The sequence below is a fragment of the Nannobrachium achirus genome (assembly GCF_963921795.1).
Source record: "Nannobrachium achirus genome assembly, chromosome: 6".
In the NCBI taxonomy this organism is placed as follows: domain Eukaryota; kingdom Metazoa; phylum Chordata; class Actinopteri; order Myctophiformes; family Myctophidae; genus Nannobrachium; species Nannobrachium achirus.
In genome coordinates this window covers 11,611,530-11,632,607 of record NC_137815.1, presented here as the reverse complement: position 1 = coordinate 11,632,607, position 21,078 = coordinate 11,611,530, and the positions used below count along the sequence as shown (strand labels likewise).

At 41.3% G+C, this 21,078-nt stretch overlaps 1 protein-coding gene across 3 annotated transcripts; it reads right to left on the bottom strand.

Moving 5' to 3' along the window:
* Positions 1–1,608: 1,608 nt before the first annotated feature.
* On the bottom strand, positions 1,609–18,531 carry LOC308286589 (GTPase IMAP family member 8-like). Of its 3 annotated transcripts, none has more exons than XM_080727671.1 (9): positions 18,505–18,531; positions 17,008–17,112; positions 7,914–8,615; positions 7,063–7,761; positions 6,404–6,522; positions 4,181–4,937; positions 3,614–3,774; positions 2,685–2,744; positions 1,609–2,390 (listed from the first exon to the last, which is right to left on the bottom strand). In XM_080727671.1, exons 2-9 carry the CDS (start codon positions 17,102–17,104, stop codon positions 2,388–2,390), a joined length of 2,598 nt encoding a protein of 865 aa, XP_080583797.1. In that variant the 5' UTR covers positions 17,105–17,112; positions 18,505–18,531; the 3' UTR covers positions 1,609–2,387. The 3 variants fall into 3 exon arrangements, with proteins under 3 accessions (XP_080583797.1, XP_080583799.1, XP_080583798.1); XM_080727673.1 differs by having other exon boundaries at positions 7,914–9,047; positions 18,505–18,519; XM_080727672.1 differs by lacking the exons at positions 17,008–17,112; positions 18,505–18,531 and adding an exon at positions 12,824–14,904 and having other exon boundaries at positions 7,914–9,406.
* Between the last annotated feature and the right edge of the window lie 2,547 nt (positions 18,532–21,078).

Genomic DNA, 21,078 nt, shown 5'->3' with positions numbered 1-21,078 from the left:
ATGAACAAACTCCCCCCAGAATGACAACAACTAGAATCGTCAGAGAAACGCTGTGGTTGGCCAGATGGCGGGCGAGGTCGCATGTCACCCTGAGGTCGCAAGTCACCCTGAGGTGTCTCACTACTATACAGTACCTATATTTACGACATTCAACAGCGTTCATTAGGCATAGTGGGAAATGTTATCAGTTTCAATTCATGTTCAAGACAATACAAAGTAAGAAATGGAAACCTAAACCATTAGGGTAGGGATTAAGTCAAATTCAAGAGTATTGCCTGCTTCTTATTCTGACAAGTCAGAAAGTAAGAAAGTGTATAATCATATAAAGTTTTCACGCATGTTATAAGAAGCTTACAACTTGCAGATTCTGGTCTCTTTATAACGTGCAATATTCTACTAAATGTCTTTCTTTTGCTCTATCTCCAAAGTAACCTAGATCTGTTTTCTTGACAAAGAGAAAGCGTTATTCTGTATCTTATATCACCACCTACTCTCCTCAGACACACAGGTTTAACAAAATCCTGAATCCTCAGCAGTAAACAAACCTACATACAGGTGTATAGAGTCAGTGTATCTGCACATTTCTAAATGTCATTATATTTTCATATGTTGCATAAGAAAGAGGCACACCAAGCTTCTTTTTTTTCGGTTATTGAGCTGATGCTTTGAAGTAAAAGGAGACAATGCGAGAGTGAGAGGATATGAGAAGTTTCACATCTACATTTTCTATCAGTAATCATGGTGTTCATGTATGAATCACACGTCACACCCTAACCACTTCCTGTTGCCATGCACGTACTGTACAAAAAAACTAAAACTAAAAAAAAAAACACCAAGGACCTTCAATGGAAATTTCCAAGACCGCACAGGGTGAGTTTTTTGTGTTTTTTAGGATGGGTGTTTTGACTGTACTTGTGCTGTACTACTTTTTTGTTTAGTAAAGTATTCAATCCATCAATCAAAACAGATTTGCACAAAACACTTCCGATTTTGTCTGCTCAATTCTTATCATCACTTCCAACTTCAATTGTTTATCCTGTAAGTTCTCTCTCCTGATTGGATAAACTTGGTATAGCAACATGAGAAGGCATTTGGCATCATTCATAACATGCCAGACCGTCTGACCGTGCCTGTAGGGCACCAATATAGTTAGTATACATAGTGAGGCGTTCATGTTCATGCTTTATTAGCAGGAAGATTTTGTGCAGGAAGATATTAAAACCGTGTAGGATGTGGTGGAAGGTGACAGTTCCGCAAACAGAATGTCTGTTCACTAAGACGGTTGCAGTCTGTTCACTGAGACGGTTGTAGCATACTGCTGCAACCGCTTTTGCTTTTGCCTTACATTTTTAACACTGACCCTAGCAGTGATTCTCAAACTTTTTTTTATCACGAAGTGACACGCAACAAGCTTGTATCTATACAACAAACATTAGGCTGTGCAAATCAGAAATAATATAGAACACTCAAATAAATAAGATGAACAGGCTGTATTATCAGTACGTTTACTTGGAGGTCATTGAAACAGTTGTGCAACAGTAGTGTAACATCCTTCAGGTTGTGAAGAGGCAGTGAAAGTCAATAATTATACAAATCATATGATGACTTTAAGCTTTATTTCAAACACATGTATTGCTGCTTCAGATGATGTTACTGCATCAGTTGAAAGTTAAACTGACTGATGATGACAGCAAGCCCATTTTATTTACTAGGACATCTTTATTTGTCACCTGCACAGGCTTACAGTAGGCTACAGGGTCGTACAGGTGTACAGAAGTGAGAGGAACATACAGTTAGTCCTCTTTGTGTTTAATTAAATGCTTACATTTTCTGAATTACAACTGCATTCTGCAGTTAGCAAAAATAATGAAACATGTTAATATTTGTACTCTATAGACCTACTCAAATGCAATGCATTCATTATGTACAGGGATATTAACTCTAGAGGTGAAGCAAATCCGATCCTAAAAAAACAGGAACACATTGAGTTACACTGCATGATGTTGATCAGAATGATACCAAACCCAGGAGGATTGGTTCAAAGTACATGCAATAATATAATGTTGTTTCCCTAAGATGATGAGTTTAACTGAGCAATGTTCTGTACAATGATCATATGAGTCATATGATATGACATTACATACATTGTGTGTTGTTACTATAATCACCTAGCCTATAATAGTACGGTAAATATACAGTATTCGACAATGACATAAAATTGATGTTATTCTTGTCAATCCAAATGTCTATCTATGGAACATCTTCATAGACCTGTGTGGCTGGGAGCTGCATTCATGGTGCCCCATTAGCCTGAAGAGGGCGCTATTGGTCCAGGATGTCTCCTCACTCAGCAGCCAGGCAGAAACTCTGCCTATTTCTAGATCCACTCACTGGAACAGAAGACAACAGACAGACAATCACTAACTGTTTGACAGTTTTGCACGTATACAACAATAACAACCACAACAACAACAACATTATTATTAAAAATGTTATATTATATTTTATTACTAATGTTACTATTATTACTATTATTATTATTGTTGTTTTTGTAGTTGTTGTTGTATGTTGTCGTTGTTGTTATATTAAAATATATTGAAGATTTCTGCCTGATGGAATTCAGTGTTGTCGAGGTGCATAAAATAAACATGGTTAAATGAGAATGAGAATAATTTAAGGTTCACCATGGAATTTCTTCTGGATCTGAGAGTTAAAGTGGGAGGTGATGCACCGAAGAGCACTCTCTATAGGAAGAAAACAGAAAGTAAATGTGTTGATTAATTTTGATACAGTAATGGTCTTTTCAGCAGGATACAACGTTAGTAGCCTGATAACTGTATAAGCATGCCTTAGGACAGGGGGGGGGAACTTTGATGATGGAGAGGGCCACTATAGTTTCACACTCACTCCAGAGGGCCACAATGCATATACAGTTGAAAATAGCAAAAATAGCAGATCTACAAGCTCAAAACGCATCGCAATTCTTTAATTGGTATCCTGAAAAGTATTTGTTTTTTATTTAATGTAAAATGCATGTACAGGCTCTTATGTTACTTATCGTCGTTGTCGGGTGGAAACCTTGTATGTCCAAAACCGTTTGTTTTGTATTCATCATTTTAAAAATGATTTAAACTAGTGAAAAAAGCCGATCTACAAGCACACAACGCCTCGCACCGCGAGGCGTTGTGTGCTTGTAGATCTGCTGTTTTCACTACTTTTGTGCAATGGCCTTGTATGGTGAAGCAGCCGGTTTCTGCCCGACTGTGACCTTATGTTACTTCTTACTTTATGAACTTAATCACAAATGCATTGGACATAAAAAAAACTAGACTAGCTACTAGTCATCAAGAAGATAGTACTAATATACAGTCGACTGAAGTAATTAAAGCAGGTCATGTTTGCATGTTTGGAATTGTAACAGCTGAAATCAATATGTCAGTATTCTGATATTAAGGGCCAAATTAAGTGAAGGTGCCCATGTATGCCTTTAGGACTTATAGGACTTTGGAGCGCAGATACATTCCCCCACTGAAACTGTATGTATGATTGCTTGATTAACTGCAGTTAATCAAACCATAGTTTAATCTAAGGAACATATTATATCATGACTTACACTCATCACATCAGCGTCTTCCTGGCAGAGAGCTTCACCCAAGGTGTCATATCCTGAAGATGCTACTGGTCCATGTGGAACTGTCTTCAGCCAATCATAAACCTTATGGTGGGCTGACAGGACGTATTCACTTCCTGGTTCAGCTGGTGGTCCACCACTCACTGGAACATAAGACGGCAATACATGTAGAATTACATTAATACATGAAGAAATAACTGAAAAAATACATGTATTCTTATGATTATCATCACATAATACAGTATATACATACTTAAATATTTAACCACTACTTAGGTGAATGGAGTGTCTCCTGTTCTCGCTACACTAACAGCTTCAGCAAAACATTTAGATGTACTACGTTTGACACGTTCTAACCAACTACAGTAAATAATTTATAGGCTATATGCACTATTATTGATTTAAATTAAAGTGTATGTCAGTTTTTTAAGTTAAATATTATCCACATTTTAGAGGTTATCTGATGCAACAGAAAAGTTACATTTAGAAATGCCACTGTAAGAATGATCACATTGACACTTTTTAACAAACAATAACAATAATACGCACTAGATGGAGGACTCCATGGATTACTTCTCCTTCTCCTGACAGCTGGCTGGGTTGGTTCTTCCGGCTCCTGGGTTGGTTCTTCCGGTTCCGCCATCACAAACTTCAACATTCTTTCTAGCCTCTCCTCCTCTCTCCTCTTACATTCCTCCTCTCTCTTCTCCCATTCTTCTTTTACAGCTGTCTGTATTTTTGCCAGTCCTTCAAACTGTGCCATCTGTCTTGTCTCATCTCCCACCCCGAAGTGCCCTCTGTCTCGGATAGACCCGTCTTCTCTTGAGTCTGGAAGCCCTCTGAAGTGCCCCCTGTTCCTCACCACCATGTCTTCTATTTTCATCACCAGCTCTGTCACCTCTGATGGGAGGTACCTGGAGAACTGGAGAACATGGTACCTGTAGCCACATTTCTCCAGGAGCCTCCTCAGAGGTTCACCTTCGGTCTGGACGTACTCCTCGACACATCTCTCCCCCAGCCAGAATCCCGAAGTGAACAGAAGCAGAGTGTGTTTCCAGACTCTGTCCCCCAGCAGCTCCATGAGCTCCTCCACTGATCTCCTGTCAGCTTCGGAGAAGCTGGACATGACAGATACAGTCAACAGGACAGCATGGGGTCCCGGAGAACACAGAGTTAGGCCGCGTTTGATCTTCTGTGATGCAGGTGTAGTCGACCAGTCTGGAGAGTTCACCACAATCAAATTTCGATCAGCAACTCGTCTCTGTTGTCTGACATATTCTGTCAGTTTAGTCTGGGTTTCAAACTCCTGGAATATAAGGTGTACATAATAATGAACTCATGTGACTTACTTACTGTAGGAGCTTTTGAGCAAGACTGTGAAGGCTAGCCCAGTAAGCGGCTGGAAAACAGCACAGAGTCAGATTGAAGTTGCAAGTGCTGACGCTCATTTAAATGAAATACTGAGTTCCCCTCAAGCTTGGTAGTCACGAATATGTTGAATGTATTATGTTTTATTCCGTCACTTTGTCTAACAGTAGTGCCACAGGAATACTACTACTACAAAAAAAAATATATATATAACATTGTAGCCTCCTTGGCTTACTGTGCAAATTGTGTAATATGTTGCATAAATCACATTCAATGTCACATAGACTAACTGGCTTTTCACCATCTCCGGTATCTCAAAGGTCCATGCTCAAGTTCCCTCAGCCCTATGTTCCCTCAGCGACACGGGTGAATGTTAACCTGGTGAAATGCTAACCTGCCGACGCTGGTGAACATTCGCTGGTGAATGTTCCCTCAGCCCTCATGGGGCTGAGGGAACATAGGGTCGAGGGAATATAGCCATGATCTCTCAAAATGTAGCAGGCGTATTGCCATGAAACTTGCATTCATGATCCTCGGAGGATTACCTCTACTAATCTTGGTCATCAGATCGTGCTACCCTTAAACCAAAATATCCACTTGCACACAAGATATCTTAAAATCTCAGAGATTTAGGATTTTTTTCTAAATCAGGAGCCACAGGGGTCATAGTTTATAGAGAGGGACCCGGCATCGTACTCAGGGTGGGGTGTTTGAGATTTTCTGCATGCTTTTTAAATTATTTATTTAGTTAAAGATGTATCCATATCACCCAGTATATGCCCAGTTAAATAACATTTTAAATGAATTATAATGATTATTAATCAATAGCCAAATGCGATCCATTGCTTATTAGTCAAGAGTTGTAACTAAACCTCAGCTGAGATAAAACTAGATAATCACTGTCTTGTTTTAAAATGATGTGCAACTATGTGGCGTGCCATCTTAGCCATAATGTGTCTGGACTATTCCCCTGAGGTTGCTGCAAGTAAATCATTTACCGCCACTTGATGGTCATCGGGGTCTATCCTTTGCGAGGCTAATCGGGGTTGTCATTGGGAATTGCACATGAATGGAATCTAATTGAATTCCAGGTAAATGACTGTTCATCGCAATGATGAATTGTGCTGATCAAAGTAACAGTACCGAAACCTGTATTGTGGGCTAAGCCTCAGAGTCACTACGCTTCTGGAAGAGAGACAGACCAAGTGGGCGTTGCCCTTTCTTTGCGATGGCTCGCCAGATTGAGCTGACAATAACAAAACAATAAAATTACTCTGGCCTTAACTGTTTTCATTGAGGGAACAGTCTCTGTGTGTTAATCACATGATGGGTCACACTCATATCATATGACAAATCATATGATAGGGTAAAACAATATTACTAAATTCCTACATTATGACTCACCTTCCATAAAGTTTCTTTAAACACAGTCTCCTGCAGGATGTAATTTCCTGCTCTGCTCCTCCCAGACTGCTTGACACCAACCAGCATCACCCTCACATCTTGTAGACTCTGGTGTTCTCCTGGCAGACAAAAACGTATTAGCTCACTTAGCACTGATTTCAATTTGTAGTTGTATGAATGTATTATAAACAGTTCTGAGAATTTGGGATGTGGAATTTCCAAATAAATAATTCATAGTAGATTACCATGATACAAAAAGAGAAAGCTTTCGGCCCAAGAATGGTATAGAGAAATGCCATGAGGTCACTGAAATCAGTTTATTCTACAGGGATTATTTGCTCGGCAAGTTTCATGGCAATTTGCCTTTTGGCCATTAGAGGCCATTTTTATTTTATTTGGCCTAATGGTGGTATAGCCTAGTAAACTAGACTCTGGTTTGCGAGGCTAGTGGTGATGCCATGTCTCAGCAAAATCAGTAGGGTTCATCATCTGGTGAGCATGAAGGTGAACAGCAAATTCCATGGCAATGCAGCCAGTATAAATTGTTCGGGACAAAAGTGGTCGTATACTAGATGGACTGACTAACCTCGCCATCCTTAGAGCCCTGCTGCTAGCAAGGATAACAATTAGGAATATAAAGAACCGTCTGCCACACTTACCTTCAAGCAGAACTTTCAGAGCAGTTCTTTGCCTGCGCACCCTGCTCATGAATGTGCAGACTTGATCCTCTATGTTCCGCTTCCTCTCTGACAATGTCTTTGAAACACCTCCATCATCTTCAAAGTGTCCACCTCCGTTTCTTGCCACCATCTCTTCTATCTTCTCCAGTAGCTCTGTGACCTGACCGTCGTCTTCCTTCGCATTGTTGAGGACATGATACCGGTTCCCACATTTGTCGATAAGCCAGCGGAGGTCTTCCCCTTCAGCCTCAATGTGGTGCTCAATGGTGCTGTCTCCCAGCCAGTCTCCCCAGGTGAACAGTACCACAGTGTAACTCCAGACACTCGGTGTCAGAAGTGACATATGCTGCTCTACCGCTACTTTCTGTTCATTGGTGAATGCTTTATCGACAGGGACCATAAGAAGAACAGCACGTGGTCCAGGAGGACAGAGAGCTACACTTCTCTGGATCTCCAGTTTGTCCATCTCTGAGGTGTCCTGTAGTTGACTGTTGTAGAACCAGCCCGGTGAGTCCATCACTGTCAGATGTCTCCCTGCTACTTCACCATGTCCTACCTCACAGTGCACTGTCCTTCCCTGGCCAACTTTAAAAACACTTCTTCCCAGGATGGTGTTTCCTGCTGAGCTCTTCCCAGACCAATACCTTCCCAACAATAGAATCCTGAGTTCAGTCAATCCTGACAGAGAAAACATTCATTGTTTAATTTCACTTTGACACCTTTTTGTTTAAGGAGCAAAGCCACAATGTTCAGGTTATTATATACTTTGCGCTATAATAAATGTGAGAATATAAAAGAAAAATCATTAATCAGAGTAAAACAAATCATACCAGTATATTTTGGAAGTCTAGTTGTGTATTGCTGATCTGCCTTCCTTCGTTCTGCTTCCATCTCCTTCACTTCCTCTAAGTCTAAGACATGGTTTTCTCTTTCTGTCTCATAGTGGCAACCATTTCTATCTACCATCTGCTCCATCTTCTCCAGCAACTCTGTGACCTGTCTCTGATCTCCTCTGCCATTAATGTTGAGAACATGGAAGCGGTTTTCACATTTCTTAGTAAGCTGTCTTAAGTGAACATCAGTTCTAATGAGATCTGTCGCAGTTCTCATTTTATTTTGATCAACCACTGTGAACACCACAATAGTGTGTTTCCACACTCGGTCACTGAGGAGAGAACTCACATGCTCCTCTACCGAACTCGCAGTTCCAACTAATGTGGTGTCTAGTGGAATCACAATGAGAAAGACATTGGGTCCTGGAGGACACAAATGCACACTCTGTTGGATTTCTAACCGAGTAAGTTTGGGGGTCAGAGCCAGGGGATAATGAGACCTCCACCCTGGCGTGTCAACCATAGTGACCTGTCTCCCAGATACTTCCCTTTGTCTCATAACACTCTTAGCTGTTCTGTTTGTTTCAAAAACATCTCTGCCCATTATGATGTTTGCTACGGAAGACTTTCCAATGGGTTCATCCGCTCGTCTTCCCCCGATCAGAACAATTCTCAGTTCTGCTGCGTCGAAGTTCTTCCCTGGTTGGAAACATAAATGGGAAAACTCATGTTATCTTGTCTTGTCCTTTAATCACTCAGACCACTTTTGTGACTAACTTTATTTATTAGTTTTCACATAATGACCATTAGTTTTAACCTGTTACACCACACTCTACCAACTCTCAACTAATGTCTTGCACCTATGTCTATGTTTCCAGTTTAAATCAATAATGCTGTTCTCATTTGCAGATTTAAGCAATTAACACCATAGCACCCACTGGTTTTTACTCTAGCAATGCTCTTGAAAGACTTACGGTATATAATCAAAAGCCAGGTTTTTTTATACTGATACTGTATCTGCAAGTATTTGATCCCAACATAAAAATGTTATGTTGGGATGCAAAGGTGAGCTTGTAGTGGTTATTTGTCTCTGCTGGTGTCTCCTTATCTCTTTGGAAGGCATTGTAACCACTGTAAACAACCCAAGTTAACATAAACCAACAACAACAACAACAACAACAACAACAAAAATACACTTCCAAACATTGTTTGGAAGTGTATAGTAAGTAAGTAAGTAAGTACATTTTATTTATAAAGCACCTTTCAAAACAAAGTTACAAAGTGCTGTACAATGGACAAAAGTATACACAAACAAGTTAAAATAAGGCACATAGTGGTAATAACACAAGAATAAAAGAAACAAAAGAAACAAACAAGGGACTGCACAAGTCGGTCAGTAAAATAAATATAAGAATGAGAATAACACTTCATGAAACAAAATGCTGACGGAACAAGTGTGTTTTTAACAAGTTCTTAAAACCTTCAACTGACTCTGCATTTTTTGAGCGGTGGTCACGCCGTTCCTATACGTGGCCGTGTGTGTAGACGTGTATGTGGGTGGGTGCGTCCGTATGTAGCCTCAAGCCTGTGGTGTAGTACCTTTTCTGACCACACATGTGTAACCAGGTGGAGGCGCTACGCACTCCTATTACATGTATATGACAACGCCACTCTCATTTACAGGGTGAGAGACCCGGACATAAAGGTAAGTATTCAGTTTGAGTGAATAATAACCAGAGGTTGGCAAAAAAGTTATATTTATTAACAGTTTAGGAGAATTGTACAAAGTATTTCACCTATGTTCAACACACCAATATAACGACATCCAGCAAAAGGTCAACCAAAGAGTGATCAGATAATATAATTGAGGTTTAGCACTAATGGGCACCTCCAATGTTCAGTGAAGGAAACAGTGCCACTAGTGGCTAGAAGAATATTGCTGTGAGCTGCTGTAAAGCACTCTGGGGGTGGGTAGCCCCACACACTAATTAGCACAACAGAATAGTAAAAAACCACAGCAAAAATGAATGAAACAGTTAAGTATAAAGGCACCCCACTACACAGCACTGCAAACCCTTAGAGTAGCTCTGCACGCCCCAACAATTATTTCTGCCTTATTAGCTGTACTAGTTTCCGTTCCCTTACTTTTTGGATGTGTAACCACAATGTTGACCAAATGTAAGATATCCGCTGCACTAGTTTCAGTTTCTTTGCTTCTTGGATGTGTAACAATAAAGGTGACAATATGCAATATACCATCAACTCAAGTAGCAGCATAGATAATAAAAACTATACAAAAACAAAAGGTTAAAAGAACAGCGGTTCACAGTCTAAAGGCACAATCTCCAGACCTGTATGTCCCATTCACAGGGCCGGCTCTAGTTTGTGGCTTGTTGACACATCTTTGATTATCTGAGCTTGTGTTCAAACACAAGTCACTACCAGCTCTGTCTTCTAGTCCTGAGCTCCAAAACGAATGTCATTAGGCCCATGCCACAAGCACAAACAGGGCAACACGCCGCCAGCAGCGTGAAGCAGGAACCATGCAGGCAACCTGGACAAACGCAGTGTCACTCTGCCTGTCCAGGTGCCATTTTGAAAGGTGTGGTGCCATTGCACACACCAGGTACCAATCCCACTGATTACTGTGGGACTGCCATTGCCCTCACCTGTCCCACTTATCACATTCGCCCCTCCCAAAATGCATCGGCGCCCCGACGATGTCAAACCAATATTAACCCAGGTGTAGGTCAGTCCATACACTGGTCCTCTCTGCCCTTCCAGTCAGGGCTCACTCATCAGTCTGGGTGCCGACACAGTAAGGGCTATCACTGTTGAGAATCTTCTGGACAGCATTAAAGACAGCAAAACATTCAAATAATACATCCGACTCACTCTACATCATAAAATATATAGTTTTCCCACTTTAGTTTAACATTGAATTGATTCTTAGGGATTCCACATGGAGGAACATCACTTGAGCTCTCAGTCCACCTCAGGCCTTCCGCAGTACAATCACTCATTACGGCCACTGTGACACGATCCAACTTGAACAGCTACACAGCACATGTACCCACCAAGGCCAGCCGATCCGGGCCCAAAGGAGTGTGGCTATGACGCCGCTCACCCCGCTGACATTCGACTCCTCAGTGGATCCCGTTGGCTGCGACCCCAGTCAACCTGACACGTCACAACAGCAGTGGGTCCAGTCAATCTGAGCCAAAGGAGTGTGGCTATGACGCCGCTCACCCCGCTGACCTTCGACTCCTCAGTTGATGGCAACCGCTCTCGAGATGCCATCAGTCCCACCTGCACTTTCATTGCATGCTCAGGCCCTTGATCCTAAGGCAGTCTGCTTTCTTCTCTGTGGAGATGTAAACACATGACAGTCCCTCAGTTTGACGTTGACCTGACAGTCTTTGATTTTTGGACTTGCAGCAGTGCCATCTCCTCCCATCGTCTCTGGAGCACTTCTTCCAGGGTTTCAGCAGTTCAGGGGAGGGCCACCAGACCGCCATGTGGCACAGCATGCTGTCAGTCCACTGAGGGGGCAGTCTCCACTGCCAACCGCTGTTCTTTAAAAACCAAAAATAAAACCCAACTATGCTGCTACTGCTATACAATGCACAATTCTCCAACCAACCAAAGACTAGATCCTGCCGACAACGCCAATTGTAACCAGGTGGAGGCGCTACGCACTCCTATTACATGTATATGACAACGCCACTCTCATTTACAGGGTGAGAGACCCGGACATAAAGGTAAGTATTCAGTTTGAGTGAATAATAACCAGAGGTTGGCAAAAAAGTTATATTTATTAACAGTTTAGGAGAATTGTACAAAGTATTTCACCTATGTTCAACACACCAATATAACGACATCCAGCAAAAGGTCAACCAAAGAGTGATCAGATAATATAATTGAGGTTTAGCACTAATGGGCACCTCCAATGTTCAGTGAAGGAAACAGTGCCACTAGTGGCTAGAAGAATATTGCTGTGAGCTGCTGTAAAGCACTCTGGGGGTGGGTAGCCCCACACACTAATTAGCACAACAGAATAGTAAAAAACCACAGCAAAAATGAATGAAACACTTAAGTATAAAGGCACCCCACTACACAGCACTGCAAACCCTTAGAGTAGCTCTGCACGCCCCAACAATTATTTCTGCCTTATTAGCTGTACTAGTTTCCGTTCCCTTACTTTTTGGATGTGTAACCACAATGTTGACCAAATGTAAGATATCCGCTGCACTAGTTTCAGTTTCTTTGCTTCTTGGATGTGTAACAATAAAGGTGACAATATGCAATATACCATCAACTCAAGTAGCAGCATAGATAATAAAAACTATACAAAAACAAAAGGTTAAAAGAACAGCGGTTCACAGTCTAAAGGCACAATCTCCAGACCTGTATGTCCCATTCACAGGGCCGGCTCTAGTTTGTGGCTTGTTGACACATCTTTGATTATCTGAGCTTGTGTTCAAACACAAGTCACTACCAGCTCTGTCTTCTAGTCCTGAGCTCCAAAATGAATGTCATTAGGCCCATGCCACAAGCACAAACAGGGCAACACGCCGCCAGCAGCGTGAAGCAGGAACCATGCAGGCAACCTGGACAAACGCAGTGTCACTCTGCCTGTCCAGGTGCCATTTTGAAAGGTGTGGTGCCATTGCACACACCAGGTACCAATCCCACTGATTACTGTGGGACTGCCATTGCCCTCACCTGTCCCACTTATCACACATGTTAAGGGAGGGGTGCTGTTTTCAGGCCAGGCCAGACCAGGCACACACACACACACACACACACACACACACGCGCACACACACACACACACACACACACACAGGGGGGAAGGGGGGGGGGGGGGGGGGGTGTTGGTGGGTAAACCACCGCTCAGTTCACACGGGTGTGATTTTTATAGTCAGCGGTAGAGCATTCCAGAGTTTTGGGGCAACTGCCGCAAAGGCCCGGTCACCCTTAGTGACAAGATTAGTTATGGGAACAATAAGAAGGCCTTTGTCGGAGGACCTGAGGGAGCGCGTGTTAGGCTTAGGTTGTAATAGGTCCTTTATATAAAGTGGGGCCAGCCCATTTAATGCTTTATAAGTAGTTAATAAAATTTTAAAATCAATACGGGACTTGATGAAGCCAATGAAGTGCGGCTAGGACCGGTGTGATATGTGCTCTACGGTGTGTGTTTGTAAGGATTCTGGCAGCGGCATTTTGAACTAACTGTAAACGGTGAATAGCGGAAAGGCTCAGGGTGGTATAGAGTCCATTACAATAATCTAACCGGGAAGAAACAAAAGCATTTATGATTTTTTCAAGATATTGTGAGGTGATGATTGGTTTGATTTTGGCTATATTGCGCAAGTGGTAGGGGATATAGAGATTCTTATTCATAAGGAGGGAATAATGTTGGTTGTACTATTCATTGTTAATCATTTCCACAGCTTCAAAAACAATGCCAAGTTTAGATGCTACATTTTTACATGACAGGGGCATAGGGCATTGTTTTTGTCGTTCTTTTAATCTTTTTATGGCTTTTTATGGCTTGGCCAATCTCACTGTCCCATGGAGGCAAATTAAAAGTTTGGATAGTGTTGTATATTAACCCAGCAACCTCAGCCACTGCCAATTTCACTCTAGAAATCAATATGCAATATGCAATCGTAGCTGACTAGAATGGCAGCTGTCATTGTATGTCAATACCTAGCCCACATTAGTAAATAAATATACTAGGGCCATGCATTTGGGTCCTCCATTGCACCAATCAAGATAAACCAGTTCCAGTGGTTGTCCTAAGATATCTGCATCAATTCCTGGCACTGCTTTGTTGCACCTACTGCACAATGCACATTACATTGTAATATTGATGGCATCAGGGAACTCCATATATGGGCATAAAAGGGATTCATAACAGTGAAGCCAGAGCGTGATGTCAGAGAGCGGAAAACCCATTCTGTTAGAGTGGTTCCCGGGGAACCGTTCCCCTGACATCACAGTGATGTCAGAGCACGATGTCAGAGCAGCAAACCCATAGACCGTAAAACTGCGACCTTTGGTCGCAAAATAAAGATATTGTTTTAAAAGGGATGGAAGCATCCATAACATTATAATGACAACAGTGGTGAACAATATATTGATACTGCATGGTGTGGCCATGTGGGTGGCCTTTTATTGGGAAAAGACGTGGGTCAATTGGTGTGATCATAAAAATCATGCAGCCAAAAGACTCAAGTCCACAACAAAACAACATAATAAATCACTGTTCCAAACCAGTCAACATGTAGTTAGTGCCAGCAAGTGCATAAAACATTAACAGAATTTCCCTGAAACAATCAAGTCCATAAAGTTTATTCGGGACTTTGCACTGCTATTTAATTCTTTAAATCACTCATCATGTGGTCAAATGTGACACCTATTATGTATCAGTTTGTTAACCCGCGTGACCCTATAGTGTCCCTAAATATGGGCATGTCAAAATAGATTTTCTATGAATAGAACATTCAGCAAAAAGAATAAAAGAAAGTTGGCGAAAATAGCAGATATCTTTTTTACATTCCTACATATCTTTTGGGGGGCTTTTCTGACACTATTTGATGTATAATACATATAGGCCCTAGGGCAGGGGTGGGCAGCATTAATTTCCAGAGGGCCATACGGACCTCGATAAAGTGAGTGAATTGATACTTGAAACACATAACACATAACAATTATGTTCAAACTGCATGAATTTGGTAGACATGCCAAACTAACTTTACAATGAGGTCCTTTCACAACAAGACAGCTGTATCACGCTGGTGTACTCTGGCCTACAATAAAAAATATTATAGTTACATAATTTAATCTGCGTCAATGTCATATCAACTTTTAAATTAGCCTATACATTTATACTGTATCTTATCTTATCTGATATGCACCTTGCACCTCTGCCAGTCAGCCAGAGCCCTGAGGCGTCTTACTAGATGCACGTGAATGCATGTCAGGGGTTGTACAATTTGGTTTGGCCTTGGTGTCGCAAGACAAATTTCAGTGTGAACTGACAATAAAGTACTATATCATTATGATATAGTACTTTATTGTCAGTTCACACTGAAATTTGTCTATATCATATCATATGATATGATATTATCATATCATATCATATCAATGTTGCTTTAAGGCATTAGAATTAGATCATGAACCAGAACCCGACTGGCTGGCTGACTGGCTGGCTGATAAAAACACATTGCATTGTTATAAATATGGAAGGTTTACTGTTTAACTGTTAAATAAATAAAAAACATTGACTACATACAGAGGTATGCATGCATGCTCAAATGGTAAATATAAAATTGGAGTCAAGTTAAATCAATGTTTCAAAACTATTAACATATAGCAAACGGGGGGGGAGGGGGGGGGGGGGTAATTTAGTTTTTCTTTGAGGACTTCAAGGGCCTGATTGAGATGATCAAAGGGCCGGGTCCGGCCCCCGGGCCGCATGTTGCCCATGTGTGCCCTAGGGCATACATGGGCAACAGGCGGCCCGGGGGCCACATGCGGCCCCCACCTTCACTTAATGCGGCCCTCAGGTTAATATCAGAATACTGATATTGACCTAATTATATTATTGATTTCAGCTGTTACAATTCCAAAAATGCAAACCCACTTTAATGACTAGTAGTATTAACATTTTAGATTTTTCACGTCCAAAGTGTATGTGTAATTAAGTTCATAAAGCTTACATAAGTATAACTTGTGAAATTAAACAAAAATGTTAAATTTCAGGATTCCAATTCAAAAATAACAAAAGATATTTCAGGATTCTACTTCAAAAGTAGCAAAAATAGCAGATCTACAAGCTCAAAACGCGTCGCGCTGCGACACGTTTTGAGCATGTAGATCGGCCATTTTTGCTACTCTTAGATAAGAGGTTTTTGCTTGACAGTAACAATATGCAATGTGGCCCTCTGGCGTGAGTGTGGAAATATAGTGGCCCTTTCCATCATCAAAGTTGCCCACCCCTGCCCTAGGGTTAAAGGGATATTTCACGTAAAAATTAAAATAAACTTTGGTAATTTTATAATCTAACCAGGCTTTTGGGAACACCCGGAACAGTTTTAAGTTGCTTGATTCAGTATTTTGATATTCATTTTATCAGACATACAAACCCATTGTAACTTCAAACTCCATTTTAACCATTGATAGATTCATCAAAAACACCTGTCCTTGGTTCTGCTGACTCGTAGCTTGAAGCTCATTTTGACCGCTTTCTCTTCGGTTCGACCTCACCTCCCAACAATTCAGAGCTTTAAAAACAACAACCACTATATTGCAGAACCAATCTAAAGTCTTTAGTGCTCAAAGTGCCAAGGGATTAAAATGGGAGAATGGACAATATGACTTGCAGAGAACTGTACTGTCCTTACTGTTTTTTCAATTACTTTTTTCATTTATCTTACATAATTTTTGTATTGTATTATTTGTACAGCCTCCTCATGAATTAAGCGGGTAGTAAGAGTCATCAGAACTAAGGATGGGTGTTTTTGGTTAAACGTTAAAATGGAGTTTGAAGTTACAATGGGTTTCTAAATATTGAATCAAGTAACTTAAAAACGGTCCCGGGTGTTCCCAAAAGCCAGGTTAGCCGGAAAAAAATAAGAAAATAATAATAATAAGAATAATAATAATAATAAGAAGAAGAAGAAGAAGAAGAAGAAAAAGAAGAAGAAGAAGAAGAAGAAGAAGAAAAAGAAGAAGATGAATCGTCCCTTTAAGCGGTTAAGAAACTCTAAAGAAACTCGAATAACTGACAACCCAGCAACCTCAGCCACTCCCTATTTTACCCTAGAAATGCTATACTAGAAGTTTGGAGCGTAGACTTTTATACTTTATCATGCAAAACCAATTTTTTATTGTACTCATACTGTATCTCATATCTCCATGAATGAATACATATGCTTCTGAGAAAATAGGCCTATACTTCAGCTTGCATTTACTATTTTCAAATAGCCGATGGATATATAAGTCTAGTTAACCCAAACCCCACTTTGAGAACCACTGATGTAGGAAATGGTTGTTTGGCATTTCTATCACAATGCTTCACCTGCTGGTGTGCTGGTAGTGCTGCTCCCCTTAGTTGGCGCCTCCAACTCTTTCTGTCCCTGCTGGCGCCTGCCGCGTTTGTTCCTTTTGGAAGGCATTGTAGCCACTGTAAACAACCCAAATTAACATTAAATAAAAAATAATAATAAATAAATAAATACAAAGATTTTAACCAACTAACTACATTGGAAGCATATATGGAGATTATTGTTATTCATAGGGAGGGCAGAAAATTGGTTTACCATTCAAGTTTAGATGCTACATTAGTGGCGTTTCCATAAAGCTACTTTTTGCGCATTAACGGCTTAATCGCAAAATGTTTTTATGGAAACACTTCAAAATGCGAATAAACTTTCATTATCCGCAAAAAAGATTATCCGCTTGGAGGAGGAGGATTTTGAGGCTTAATCGAATAAACTAAATGCGCTTAAGTGAATGGAAACGGGTAAGACAATAAATGCGAATAAAATATGACGTTCTGGTCCATATCGTCCTCCTATAACACTTTCCCCCACCGCTTAATTAACGTCCATTGTATAGCGTTAGCCTACAAAACAAACCGGTTGTTACACACGGAGTAGCCTCGGAAACCCAGACTTTTATTTTCACACGGAGTGACCCTTTGTCATCACACTGTGTTGCGCGTGCCGAAAGTGTGCGTACAAGCTCAGAGCAGCTCGCATCTGCGACGCTGCAGGATGCAGTCTGCCCGGAGGACTCAACCGGGCGGTGGGCCGGCCGCCTCGGCTCGGCTCGGCTCGGGGACGCCCCTCGGGGAGCCCCAGCCCGGGGTCGCTTGCTCTGTGCTCCCGCCGGCCGCACTTTCTCCGCGGCGGTGCGTCGCGACTGGCTCTAGGTCGGGAATCAGGATGCGTGTGCAGCGAGTCACAGCAGTGCACTCACGTCTCTCGGTCTGAATTCAGCCCCATCCCAGCTCTGTGCACTGTGTGCAAGCCCGCGGGAAATGTTTACAGCAGGTCGGTCAGACGGACCCAGGCAGGATCTCCCAAGAATCGCATTTCACCAGTTTAATGGAAACGGGCTAAATTCGCTTTGTCTTAAAGCGCATTTCTGATAATTCGCTTCCCTAATTCGAATATGTTTATGGAAACGCCACTATTGTTACATGACAGGGGCATATAGGGCATTGTTTGTGTTTTGTTATAAGGCTTTTTAGGCTATACCACCCAATCTCCCTGTCCTGTGGTGGCAAGTTAAAAGTTTGTATAGGATTATGATTTCTGTGAGGTAAAGTGTTTGAACTCAATTTAAAAGTAACTGATGCCAGCTATTGCTTTCTCTAAGTGAGATAAAACAGACAACATTTGGAGATGTCCAATATTACAGTATCCAATTTCATGAACTGTATAAAGTAAATAATTACTGTCATTATGCAGTCATGATTTACTCTACTCTTTACAATTATGTATCATGATTTGTTTGGATTAGTAATGATATATTGAAAGATCGGTAACTTATTTACATGCAGAATGCTTACCTTATTACAGTACCTCCTTACAAGCTGTGTGGTAGAAGAGTGAGTCAACTTGCACTGAGTAGCGATTTAAGAAGACTGCTATGTAATCATTGACCTGCTGTAAGGAATGACTCTGACCAAAAGTCCACTGGATTAACCTTTGTATATTATATCAGAGAACTGTAAATGGTTGATATCACAAGTTTGTTGCTACTATGTAACTTTCCTCTTCGACCCCGGATGTGAACCTGGTTTCCTGCGCAAGTGCTGACATTTTCACGTTGAGCTAATAGAGCCTGCCTGCTTAGTACTCGGGATAATTTGAATCTTGACCATCAGGTCAACATCCATGTCAGATCCATGTGTCTAGGTGAGACATGACCTTTGACACGGTCTAAATGTCTCAGTAGGGTAACCGGTCACTTTGCCAAAGATCCAACTCGCCAAATTGTCCACGCTCATTGGGCAGGCTTGTCAATGCTCCTGGATTTACATATACTATGTTAAATATTTTCTGGGGGAGGAACCCCAGATGAGAAGTCATTATTAAGGATGTCTTACTTTTCTTCAGTCATCAAATCCGTACACCTACATTTGGCATTTTAAGGCTGAAATTGTACGTATGTTAGTAAAGCAATCCTGATAAAAAGTATCAAACATGCACACAATTCAACAGAACACAGGACAATATATATCTTATAAGAAGTTTTGTGGGGAGGACCACCAGACCCCCGTTTGGGAGTTCTGCACACACCCTAAAAAATACATCTCCTGGATTCTCCTCGACTGACAGTCCAATGTTGACAACCCTGCTCATTGGCGAGGTGTCCTAGCAAGTTGATTTGGCGAGTTGGATTTTTGGCGAAGTGACTGGTATTCCTCAGTAGAACAGCAGGGAGACTAAATACAACCACAACACTTGTATTGTGTTATACTGTATTAACATTCTACCATACAGATTGGACAAAATTACATTTCATTCATTAAAAAAGGTTTCATATAGTGTCGCTTTAAAGTGTTAAAGTGAAGTACAATTATTGTAATACCATTATAGAATCCCCCCATCCATGTCTGTCAATTCAGTGTTCATTTTATCCATACAAAGGTAACTTGATGTATGTATGTATGTATGTATGTATGTATGTATGTATGTATCCTATGTATGTATGTACAGTATGTTTGTATGTCAGAGGTCATCAATGTGTCCTTACACAAACAATTGTGTCTGTGAAAAGACTTATTTTGATCACAAGACCCCATTACTGAGTGTCAGTCTCAGTCTCAGTGTCAGTTTTCTTCAGAATATTATGTTTGACACTGATTTACTATGACACTATGGCACATTAATGACCATGACCAACGATCTGAATTCTGTCCCCTCGTATATTATTTTATTAATTTACGTGACTGATTTCGCTATATTCATATTGAAAACAAGTGCTTGCAGTCGCGAGGGGCGTGTCTTGACTCGCTCCAGGCTTGCTAGAGCGGCTACTGGAGCTCTGCCCGGCCCAGCGGCCGGGCTCATCCGTGGGTAGAACTAACAGAGGAGAGGGGACTCGGTATTTGGTTATGGAGGTTTTTTCCTGTTTTTTTACGATGACCAACGATATGTATGCTATCACACGTTGTGTTATGTTTTGTAATTGATGGGACTGATTTCGCTGTATTCATGCTGAAGCACATGCAGCTTGCACGAGTCTACAGTCGCGAGGGGGGGGGGGGGGGGGGGGGGGGGTCTTGACTTCGCTCCAGGCTTTGTGGATAGCGGCTGCTGTTCGCTGTTCATGCCGCAATGAGAGGTTCATGTGCGGGATGAACAAGCCATTGTGACTCGGTGATTTTTATGGAGCTTTTCTTTCCCGGGCCGTTCCTGGGACAAATCATCATGACAAAATAAGATAAATAGGGGACAGCCGGACAGGGCGACTATTTGTGAGGATAAGTGAATAATAATTAGAAGATAGAGTTAAAATAAAACATTAAACCAAGCACTTTGGCCGAGGCTTGCGCTCGCATCTACGCTCGGGACTCGTGTGTAAAGTATAAGTAGCCAACATTTACTCAAGTACTAAACCAAGCACTTTGTACCGAGGCTTGTCATCATTGTGAGTGGATGAGAGCCGCTCGCCCGCTAAAGTAACTAAGTAGCCTACATTTTTTTTTTGTCAAATACGTTTTATTGCCAACAGATTATCAACAACAGGATGTATCAGTTATAAGATTAACAATTTTCTGTTTTAGCATATATAATAAAGAAAGAAAAGGAAAGAGCTGAAAACAACAAGAAATAAAATACAATATGTCATCAAAACAACCCCTTCATACCCTCCCACCCCTACTGCTCAGTGACGAAACGCATAATAGAGAATCAGAATGAATTATCCAATGGACATGCATTAGAATAAACAGTCTGTTTACACTAACATCATCCTTCTACTCAGGTAACGGACAAGGGGCAGCCAGATCTTATCAAATTGTGCCTGTCTGTCTTTAAGGGAATATCGTATTCTCTCAAGGTGAAGTGTACTAGTCATTTCATTAAGCCAGTGTTTAAATGCAGGTGCTTCCTCTTTTTTCCAATGAGTTAAAATC

What these genes read in the sequence shown, in the direction of transcription:
- LOC308286589 (XM_080727671.1), bottom strand. Translation starts at nt 17,104, where the DNA reads ATGCCTTCCAAAAGGAACAAACGCGGCAGGCGCCAGCAGGGACAGAAA. An exon ending in TAGACTTCCAAAATATACTG is followed by an intron (nt 7,762 to 7,913) that starts GTATGATTTGTT and finishes TTTCTCTGTCAG; the next exon opens with GATTGACTGAACTCAGGATT. An exon ending in TCCATGGAGTCCTCCATCTA is followed by an intron (nt 3,775 to 4,180) that starts GTGCGTATTATT and finishes CTTATGTTCCAG; the next exon opens with TGAGTGGTGGACCACCAGCT.